An 11704-nucleotide genomic window follows, 5' to 3' on the forward strand; every position below is an offset into this window, starting at 1 on the left:
TTGTATTTTAAAGAAAATGACTACAAAATATTGAAGTTGAAATAATTTATTTTATTTTTTTAACATAATGATTAGTGTAAGATTATTTAAAACAAGTTTAATGGTATTAAATATATATTTTTTAATTTACGTGTTTCGTATCGAAATTATTTTTTTGAAAATTTCATGTTCAATATCAAAATATTTTTTAAAAGTTTCATATTTAACTTATAATTTCTTATTATCTAATTGGTCTTATTTGTTTAAATTTTCTATTAATTTTATTATTTGTCCTTTTAGAATGTAAGAAAATTTTTTTAAAATTTTTTCTTAAATGAATACCCAGAGCCAGGTCAAAAGCTAGTAGCCAACTATAAATACACGGGAGTGATTAGGGTTTCTGGTAGCCCCGCCCATCGTCTTCCACTTCAAAGAAGGTCTCTAGCATCAACACTGCTGTCTTTGGGCTAAAACAGCCGCATTTCACCAGCGATGGTCAGTTTTTGCTTTCCTTAACTTTGATTTGCTCTTTCATTCTTTTATCTGTGCCATTTGATTTTCTCTTTCTGCCTTTTTCTTTCTTCTTCGTTTTGGTTGTTCTGGAAATTTCATGATCCTTTTGCTGTTTGCTTTTGGTAAAGGAAATAGTTTATAACAGATTGGTTTGTTTAATCACTGTTATTTGAAGCCTTTTTTTCTGAACAAGTGAAGTAGTCTTACTTGAAAATCTTGCTTCATTGATTCGGAATCTTTATGCTTTCTGTGTTTTCTGTGATTTCCATTATTAATGATAGGATCTGGTATTTATGCCTTGCTGATATCTGGGTTTTGGGGGCTAACGATCTAGTTCCTTGTGTTAGTGATATTTGATAGAAAATGGCGATTTTTTTATAGGAAGAAGGACTTGAATGGAATCTTAGATCAATTCTCTGCTCCTGATTCCGCGATTTGCTATTTTTAAATGGCTAGACAAAGCTAGACTGTTGAAAATCTGCTTATTGTAGTTTAACTATTTTTTAATTTGTAATGTGCACTCTTGTTATATATGTTTTTTTTTAATATTTGCCTTACGTTAAAATCTTCTGCAAAAATGGATACAACATTTTAGTGTCATTTACAGTATATTTTCCTTGTGATGCATTACAGGCTAGAGGGTTGAAGAAACATTTGAAGAGGCTCAATGCCCCTAGGCATTGGATGCTTGACAAGCTTGGTGGTGCTTTTGTATGCTATATCGTCTTGATCCCTTTACTTCCATACAAGTTTACTGTTTTCCTTTGTTCCTTCAGTTCTTATTTTGTCCCCTCCACCTGCTTGATTTATCTACTTTGTTTTAATTTTGTTTTCTTTTTTTAATTGTATTCAGGCACCCAAGCCATCGTCTGGGCCCCACAAGACCAGGGAATGCTTGCCATTGATCCTCATTCTGCGAAACAGATTGAAGTATGCTCTCACCTATAGAGAAGTCATTGCTATTCTCATGCAGAGGCATGTTATGGTAGATGGGAAGGTTAGAACAGATAAGACCTATCCCGCTGGTTTCATGGGTATGTGTACTTTTTCTATATTTCCTGGACTAATTTGGTTCAGTTGAATCTTTTTTATTCCCAATAATCAAAGTATTTAATTGAATGAAATTTATTTACTTTGATTTCTTTGTTTTCCACATGGCATGAGGATTTTATGTTCAAATCTATGTGTGCACTGGTCTATTGATTGACACTTGGATTCTAATTTTTTATGTAATACATGCTGAGATCTATTAGTTAGGCAATGTTCATTGACGTGGACTTGAGCTCTAGGCATGTTCCTAGATTAGCTTTCAGAGCGGCCTTTTTGGGATCTGACTCCTTTCTCTCCGCCTCTACAAGATTATTCTCTTCAAATCTTGTGTAACCATGCTTTATCACCGTCTGCCAGATGTTGTGTCCATTCCTAAAACAAATGAGGACTTCCGTCTCCTTTATGACACCAAAGGGCGTTTCCGTCTCCATGCCATCACTGGTGATGAAACCAAGGTTTGAATACACTATATAGAGCTTTGGATTTATCATCTTCTTCTTGTTATCACATTAGACTCTTCAACCTGGTAGGTATAACAATATTGTTCATATTTTGTGTTCTGCAGTTTAAGCTTTGCAAGGTTCGATCTGTCCAGTTTGGTCAGAAAGGAATTCCATACCTGAATACATATGATGGTCGTACTATCCGGTACCCAGATCCTTTAATCAAGGCTAATGACACCATCAAGCTGGACCTTGAGAACAACAAAATTGTTGATTTCATCAAGTTTGATGTTGGGAATGTTGTCATGGTCACTGGAGGAAGGAACAGAGGTCGTGTTGGAGTAATTAAGAACAGGGAGAAGCACAAGGGTAGCTTCGAGACAATCCATATTCAAGATGCTGCTGGGCATGAGTTTGCAACTCGTCTAGGTAATGTCTTCACAATTGGAAAAGGAACAAAGCCGTGGTTGTCCCTTCCTAAGGGCAAAGGTATCAAGTTATCCATCATTGAGGAAGCTAGGAAGAGGCTTGCAGCCCAAAATGCTGTTTAAACTTTAGCATAAGATATCCAGATATGTTTTGCTGCGGTAGTTTATTTTGGAGATTTTGTATGTCTTGTTTTTACTTATGATTTTATGGGTAAAATTTTGGGAACTATTTTCTTCTTGCAATTCAAGTATTTCTGTTGGGTGATGTTCGTTACTTATCAGGCTATAAATTATTGAATACTTTTATGTTTTCGCGAATACTAATGCTTTAGTTGGTTTATTGGGAGTTGCTTCCTCCACCCTTTTTACTGATAAAAAAATGTACTTTTTTTTTCTTGATATTCAAGTTATTATCATTGGGTTGAATTTTCTTTCCCCGTAAGTCTTACTTCCCTTACCTTTTTCTGAATTCCTTGGGATGAATGCCTTTCTCAAACTAATGTAATAGTATTTATTCCCATTCTTTTCATTTTCATTGTAAGCGATGAACGCGAAACTTGTCAAAAACAAACTTGTGCACCATAACGGATGGTTTTTTGAGTTTCTGGTTGGTTATAGTTGTTACCCTTCTGACAAAATAAAATCAACTTCTGTTCACACATTCTAGTAATCATTTGTAAGAGCAATTACCAACTTCAACGTAAATGAATTCAGGTTATTAGTAATCATTTATCGCTAGCTTCTATGATTGCCTATTAGATAGCATTCTAGCAAATGCAGATTTTGGTTCAACTTTGCAGGGTGAGTTAGAATATTTCATCAGGGAAAGAACAAAAAATTAATAGTACACCAAGGAACAGAGTTAGGCTGGACGAAGTAGAGTTGGTAAGTTGTCCTGGATGGCAGTTAAAGATACCACACTACCATAAATGCTTGCAATGCACATGCTTCAGTCTTCTCTTTATGTATAGTGCCAAGCAGAAAAAATAAAAAATAAAAAGGATGATGCCGAAGGGGATCAAATGACACCATGCTTCTTCTAGCTAATCTTCTATGCTTTGCTTCAACTAAAGCTCAATGAAACTCTACGGCTGGATTTTATTTTTGTTTTACTTAATACCTCTTGTTATCACTTCATTTTAGCTCATCTAAAATATCTCTAAATGCTGAATGTGAGGTGTTGGGAGTGAGGGGTGTCTACACAAACACAAAAGCATTGGAAGAAAATCCAACCAACCGTTTGACCAGGGCCCCACCACCCCTTCCCTTCAAATTTTTAGAAATGAGAATCTTTGGTAGGAAGGATATATGGGAAATGCATCGTCCAAATGAACTTGTCTACTCACCGTCGGTTTCTTCCCAACAAGCACATTATTTTTTTCTCTTCCATAGATCAATCGAAATTTACCATTCTAGTTGTTTCTTTTCCCCCATTATTTGGTATTAACCATCCCCTTCTATCTCTCAATTATCAAATATATCATTGGGATTATGACATAGGAAAAAACTATCAACTCTTATCTTGATTATTACATACCAATCCTGTCATCTTAAACGCATCGCAGTACTATGGTTAGACACTTGAAGCTTGATATATGGAGAAAAATCTTTAAGGTAGAAATTGAAGCTACAAATTCTCATTTTGCTTTTAACAATGCTAAAGTTGGTAGGACTTTGATTTCACTACATTGAAACTAAGGGTACAATATTAATAGTGAAATCAAATTTAAGTAGACTAAAGACTATTCTGTCTTGATAATTGTTGTTTTCTGCCATGTCGGATGCATTTTGTTGTTTTCCTTAGGAGCATTAGTTTAATAGCTAACGGAAAATCTAGGAATGAAAACACACACACACACACACACACATATATATATAATGGAGGAAATAAGAGGAGAAGCTGAGGAGCTACTTCAAGAGTTGAAGATGGAGAAGTGGAGTGGATGGATTCGCTTTAAACAATCAGTTCTTTTTCCAACGAAATGTATACTTCTAAAGGTCAATACGCGTCTAAGACCAAAGCCCAAAGGTAAACCTGATTTATGTTTACATGAGCATGCATACACCTCTTGGTTCTAGGCTAATATCTGCTATTCTAACCAAAACTTGTGGCAACAATGACAGAGAATAGGAAGGGGCTGCTAAGTCTTTGCAAGGACATGGAATCTTGTGGCGAATATGAAGATATACAAGTGATGTGGAAGATGCTTCATTCTTCTTGCCCATCAAATTCCCATAAAACCAGAAGAAGCACAAGGCCTTCTTATTGGAGATTCAGATTATGTTTTAAGGCAAGCTAGATCATGTCCTTTTATGTGCAAATTATCGAGGTTTTAGATAAAACTTAAGACTCATCTTAATTTCGCTTAAAGCTTTAAGAAGATTCCTCCAATGGGAAGGGAGAGTTGGAGGACAAAATCTTTATCTGATTGAGATGTAAATAGTATCAGTCAATTCTAGAGTAGACTATAGCTTTTGCTTTTCGTTGATGGAACCATTTTTGTGCGGTTTCATCTTTCTTTGATCGAACGTGTCGAGAATGTAGGGGTCCAACCCATTATCATGAGTTTTTACAAATTAAAGGCCATTGGCCTTGTGTTTTAGGCCACTCTCCGAGAGCTCTACGTAATAAAGAAAAGAGGCCGATTTTGGCGTGTGTGGCGTCGAAAATTGAGAAAAAAAGAAAGAAAAAAAGTCATAAAAGATAAAGAAAAAAAGTGAGAAAAGAGAGTTGATTAAATAAAAGTCGATTTATGATCCGATTGAGTTAAAATTTTATCAATAAATTTATGATTTAGTGTTTTATATTTTTAACGGTGAAAATCATGTTAAAAGCTCTCTAAAAACAAATCTAAAGTGTATTTGTTAAATTATTTATTTCGTGAAATTTTTTTAATTATCTCTCTAGTTGTTGATTAGCTCTATTTTTAGTTAGAAAAAAACTTTGTATATCCATTATTTGATAGTGAAGATTTTTTTGATGGTTTGTGATTTTTTCTTTTACATTAAAGTATTTTTCATGTAAATTTTGATGTACTTTATTTTTTCTATGTTATTATTTTGTCTACTATTGTGGGTTTATTACGATATGTTGCTTTTATGTTATTGTGTTTATTGCTTTAGGCTCGATAAGTGATATCAGAGTAGGGATTATTTTTTGAGACATGGATACAAAAGCAATCCAAGATAGAAGTAAATTCTATTTGAGATTATGAAGGGTAATATAGATTTTATGATAAAATTCACAGCATCAAATTATTCAATTTGAAAGCGTATGATGGAGGATCATTTATACTGCAAAGATTTGTATAAGCTGGTATTAGGTGATTCAGCTCAGCCAGCAGATACAAATGATGAAAACTGAAAAAAGCTAAGCAGAAAGACACTGGTTACAATTAAAAAATAGGTTAATATCAGCGTGTTCTATTATGTAGCATAAGAGACAGATGCCTACATTGTTTGAAAAAATTGACAACATTGTATAAAAGAAAAATAGGCATGAATAAAGTTATGCTTGTTAAAAAAGTTACAACTTTACAATAAAGGGATGAAGGATTGACTATAAAGTACTTGAGTGATTTTCATGATATATTTATCGGATGACTACTATGGAGCTTAAGATGCATAAAGAAATAAAGGCATTTTTTCTTCTGGGTTTATTACTAGACAGTTGAAATATTTTAGTTGTGATTATTATTAATTCAGCTCTTGATTACAAGGTGATATTGAAAATGATAAAGTACAATATGTTTAATGAAGAAGAAAGATGAAAAGATTTAGACACTGAGAATCAAACTCTTGTCATAAAGAATAGGGGTAGAAACACTGATAGAGGTCATAACTTAAAAGATCATAGTAAGTTTAAACATAAATCTAAGTTCAGAGATGAAATGAAGTGCTTTCATTATGATAAACCGGTTCATATAAAGCGATATTGTAAAATCTTAAAGCAAGAGTGAAAAGATAACAAAAGGTAAGAGTTCAAATGATAACAATGTTGCAACAGTAAATTCAAATAGTGATTCAACTACTTTGATTTGTATACATTTTGATTGTAATCATGTTGGTGATCTCGGCATTAAGTGAATAGTTGACATAGGAGCAACATATTGTATTCCTAAGAGAAAGTTGTTTATAACTTATAAAGCATGAGACTTTAGTTACACCAAGATGAAAAACAAGAGTGTGTTACAAATTATTAGGATTGATGATATTATTGTACAAATTAGTATGGGTTGTACGTTGACTTTGAAGGATGACAAACGTATTTCGAATATGAGAATAAACTTGCTTGTTATTAATGTCTTTGATAAAGAAGGATATGAGAGTTGACAAAAGAATGGGTAGTAAAAGCATTTCAAAGAATTTATGGTAGTTGCAAGAGAAAAACTATTCTGCACAATCTACAAGACATGGATGCAATTGAACGATAACTAGATAAATGCCATTAAGGATAATGCTTCAGCTAATATGTGGCACAAAAGGTTGGTACATATAAATGAAAAAAGGTTACAGATTTTGGCAAAACAATCTCTTATTTCCTTGACCAAAAGTATATTTCTTGATTCATGTGATTATTATTTATTTGATAAGTATCGTAGAGTATCCTTTCATAGGCATTCTCAGAAAAAAGAAAACATATTGAAATTGATTCATTCTAACGTATATGATCCAACTGAGATTGAGTCATTAGTTGATAATAGGTATTTTGTAACTTTTATTGATGATACTTTACATAAGACTTAAGTGTATATATTAAAAAATAAAACTCAAGTATTACAGCATTTTTAAAAAATTTCATGCCATGGTGAAAAAGATGACAAGGTTGCCCTTAAAATGTATTCGGACTGATAATGGTGGAAAATGCACATCCAAAGACTTTGAAGAACAATGTTTAAAACATGAGATCAGGCATGAGATGATAAAACCTGAAACACCGCAGCATAATAGTGTAGCTAAAAGGATGAACAGCACTATTGCAAAACAAGTCAGACATATGTTAAGGATGACAAAATTACTAAAGCCATTTTAGGGTAAAATAGTTAACATAGCTTATTATTTGTTAAACAACAGATCACCATCAATTCTTTTGGACTTTGACATGCTAGAAAGAGTATGAATAGAAAAAGATGTTTCATACTCTCACTTGAAAGTTTTGGGTGTAAAGTATTTATGCATGTGCCAAAAGAGCAGAGGTCAAAGTTTAATAATAAAGTCACACAGTGTGTGTTTGTAGGATATAGTGATGAGAAATTTAGCTACAAGGTATGGGATCTAATAAAGAGAAAGACAGTTAAAAGTATAGATGTGATCTTTCATGAAAAATAAACCATAGCAAACTTTAAGAAACATGAAAAGACTATACGGGTTACTGTTGAAGGTGACGTTTCAATACCGATAGGGGTTCCATTGAAAAAAGCCACAAGTAATAGAAATGAATAAGAGAAAGAATTTAGGGATATGAATGAGTTAGCTACAATTAATGATGAGACAAATGCAATCAATTTTGGGTAGGAAAGCAATCTCTTCTATCTAATAATGTTGAACAGAGTGAGTAGTCCTCTCCGTCAGAGAGTGATGAGTAGGGAGACCTACTTTCAAAATTAGGTAGTGTAAAGTCTAAGCTTAGGAGATCTACCAAAAAGCATAAGTCATCTATTCAATATTCAAGTTCAAATTTTAGTTTAGTTACTAGTGAGGGGGAGCCAAAGAACTTTTAATATGTACAAATTACTCTAGATGGAAAACGCTAGTTAAAAGTAATAAAAGAAGAGATTGAGTCATTATTAAACTTTCAAAAGGGAGAAGGCTATTGAAGAATAAATGAGTGTTTAAACTGAAAAAAGATGGTAACAAGTTAGTGAAGTATAAAGCTTGATTAATGGTGAAAGGTGTTTTTTTTAGAAACTCGACATTGGTTTTGATGAAATCTTTTCTCTAATTGTGAAGATGAGTTTCATTTGAGTGGTACTGAGATTAGTAGCTAGTTTGAATCTTGAGTTTGAGTAACTTAATGTTAAAACTATATTCTTGAATGGTAACTTGCAAGAGGACATTTATATGGATCAATCTGAGGATTTTGAAGTAAAAAAAAAAGAGCACTTAGTTTACAAACTGAAAAAAAGCTTGTATGGCTTTAAACAAACTTTATGATAGTGGTACAAAAAGCTTTATTCTTTTATAGTAAGCCACAACTATAAAAGAAAGGCAATAGCTCCTTGTATGTATGTTAACATTTTTTTTAATAATAACTTCATTATTCTTTTATTATATGTGAATGATAGGTTGATTATGGGATAAGATGCTGATATGGTTCGCAGGTTGAAAGAATAATTGCCTAAGTCCTTTGACATGAAAGATTTAGGTCTAGCAAAATAAAATTTTGGTATGTATATTATCTAAGATAGAAGAGCTGAAAAACTATAGTTATCATAGGAAAAGTATGTTGAACAGATGTTTAATAGATTCAACATGTAGCATGCTAAATCAGTTAGCACTCCACTTGTTAACCATTTTTATTTGAGTAAGAAATCCTATTCGGTGATTAAAAAAGAGCAACTAACTATGTCTAGTATTCTTTATTCTTTTGTAATTGGTTCTTTTATGTATCTTATGATTTGCACATAACCTGACATTGCTTATATAGTTAGTGTAGTAAGTAATTTTTTTTTTTAATTAGGAAAGGTTCACTGGAAAGTATTGAAATGGATTTTCAGATATTTAATGAATACCTTAAAAATGTGTTTGAGTTATAAAGTTTCACAATCAATTCTAGAAGGGTTTACTAATGTTGACATGATAGTGATCTTGATAGTGAAAGATCTACTTTCAAGTATTTATTTACTTTTACGGAAGGAGTTATGTCATGATAGTCTAAGTTGCATAAGTATGTTATCTTGTCAACTAAAGAGGTTGAATATATTACAGTAACCAAAGTAAGTAAAGAAATGTTTTGGATGAAATATTTTATTCTTGAATTAAGATTGAATCAGAAAGAGTATGTGATATTTTATAATATTCGGAGTGTTTTAGATTTGAGTAAAAATGTCATGTACTAGGTTAAAACAAAGCACATTGATGTTAGGTATCATTGGTTGTGTTCGGTGATTGAAGAACAACATATGCAGTTGTAAAAAGTCTATATTGATGAGAACACAACAAATATGTCGACTAAGATACTTCCTAAAGAAAGCTTGAGCTTTATAATAACTTGGCCGAAATATGTTCTTTGGCCAAGATAAGTTTCAAATAAGACTATAATGGTGATAAATCTTCTCCTAATGGGGCTGGAGGGCGAGATTGTTAAGAATGTGGGGTCTATCCCCATGTTCATGTGTTTTTACATATTAAAGGCCATGGACTTTATGTTTTAGGCCACCCTAAGAGAGCCTTACGTAATAATGAAAAAAGGAGGTAATTTTGGCCTAAACGTGTGGCACTAAAAATTAAGAGAAAAAAAAAGAAAAAAAAGCCAAAAAAGATAAACAAAAAAAGAAGAAGGAAGAGTTGGTTGAACTGAAGTTAATCTATGGTTCGATTGAACTAAAATTTTCTCAGCAGGTTTATGATTCAGTGTTTACATTCTGAATGATGGAGATCGGGTTTAAAACTTTTAGAAACAAATCCAAAGTGTAATACCCCTAATCTCACATTGAAAAAATGTATGGATATAGTATGATATATAAGTTAAAACTTAAATCCAAACTTGTAAGGTACGTTTTGTGGGAAAAAATCATGAAATCTTTGGTTCAAAGTAGACATTATCTCTCAAGTTGGATATGGGTCTTTACAAATGACATTAGAGCGGTTATCAGTCGATAAAAATTAAGTGCTATATCGTGGGAGTCACTAAGTGCTATACAGTGGGGAGTCACCTCTAGAATCTCAACGTCTAGTGTGATCTTGTTCCTATGGTTGAACTCAGCTTGACATGGATCTCAAGCTTGAAAGGTGAAGAAATTATAATGCCCCCAATCTCACATTGGAAGAATGTGTGGATATTGTATGATATATAAGTTGAGATTTAAATCCAAATTTGTAAGGCGTCTATTGTATGACAAAACCATGAGATCTTCGGGTCAAAGCGAACAATACCTCGTAGGTTGGATACAAGTCTCTATAAATGATATCAGAGTTAAGTTGTGATTTTTGGAGACTTTTTAAGAGTTAGATTATGATGAGATTTTCTTTAAAAGCCTAAGTTATGATTCTTGGATTTTTTTTTTGTTTAGAGTTCAAGTTTTGATCTTTAAGCTATGTGAGACGTTAAAGAGCTTATATTATGATTTTTAAAATTTTCTAAGAACTACAAGATTATGATTTTTAGAGATTTTTAAAAGGTTAAATTATGTTAATTAGATTAACGGTGATTTTCAAAAAATATAGCTTATAATCTTTAGATTGAAAGAGATATTTTATGAGCATAGTTATGATCTACATATTATGTAAAGATTTTTAAGAATTTAGATGATAATATCCAGATAACGTGATGATTTTCCAAGGACATAACTTTGATCCATAGACTATAGTGGTGAGAATAAGCAAATGATTTGATGAATTTTGGAGTAGTTAAAGTTTCAACAAATTTTGAGGAATCAATGATTCAATGAATTCTTGGTGTAATTATTTTGGTTGATATTTACATATTGCTTTTGGATCTTATAGTTAATAAAAAATGTAATTACTTTGATATAGTGTGATTTTATAAGTTGAAAAAATTTTTGATAAGACTAAAAATTTTGATGTAAAGGTTAGACGACAAATATACCCAAATCGTCTAGTTTCGATCCAATTTGATTTTTTTTGTGGAGACCCGTACTCAACTTGCGAAGTATTGTCTGCTTTGACCTAAAGGTTTCACAGTTTTATCCCATAAAAAGTGTCTCATAAGTGTGGATTTAAGTCTCAACTTATATATCATACCATATTCACACATTCTTTCAATGTGGGATTGAAGGTGTTACAATCTCCCTACCTTTAAAGCTTGACATTCTTGTCAAGCTGAGTCCAACTATAGGATTAAGATCACACCAGACGTGAGGATTCTAGAGGTGGCTACCCATCATATAGTACTTAGTGACTCCCACGACCCACCATGTAATGCTTAGTGATTCCCACGATGTAGCACTTAGTTCTCATCGACTAGTGACCGCTTTGATACTATTTGTAGAGATCTGCACCCAACCTACGAGATATTGTCTGCTTTAACCCATAGATCTCATGATTTTGTCCCACAAAATGCACTTCACAAGTTTGAATTTAAATCTCAAATTATATATCATATCATACACA

The 11704-nt window shown here is 32.5% G+C and overlaps 1 protein-coding gene across 1 annotated transcript; it reads left to right on the forward strand.

The window, feature by feature from the left end:
• The first annotated feature begins 384 nt into the window (after nt 1-384).
• LOC111312086 (small ribosomal subunit protein eS4-like) lies at nt 385-2731 on the forward strand. The gene is made up of 5 exons (XM_022912062.2): nt 385-474; nt 1126-1203; nt 1346-1526; nt 1900-1997; nt 2108-2731. The coding sequence occupies exons 1-5, from the start codon at nt 472-474 to the stop codon at nt 2534-2536; spliced, it is 789 nt and encodes a 262-aa protein (XP_022767797.1). The 5' UTR covers nt 385-471; the 3' UTR covers nt 2537-2731.
• The last annotated feature ends 8973 nt before the right edge of the window (nt 2732-11704 follow it).

This window comes from Durio zibethinus, chromosome 1 (assembly GCF_047325235.1).
Source record: "Durio zibethinus cultivar Kanyao isolate XHJ-2024 chromosome 1, ASM4732523v1, whole genome shotgun sequence".
NCBI classification, from domain to species: Eukaryota; Viridiplantae; Streptophyta; class Magnoliopsida; order Malvales; family Malvaceae; genus Durio; species Durio zibethinus.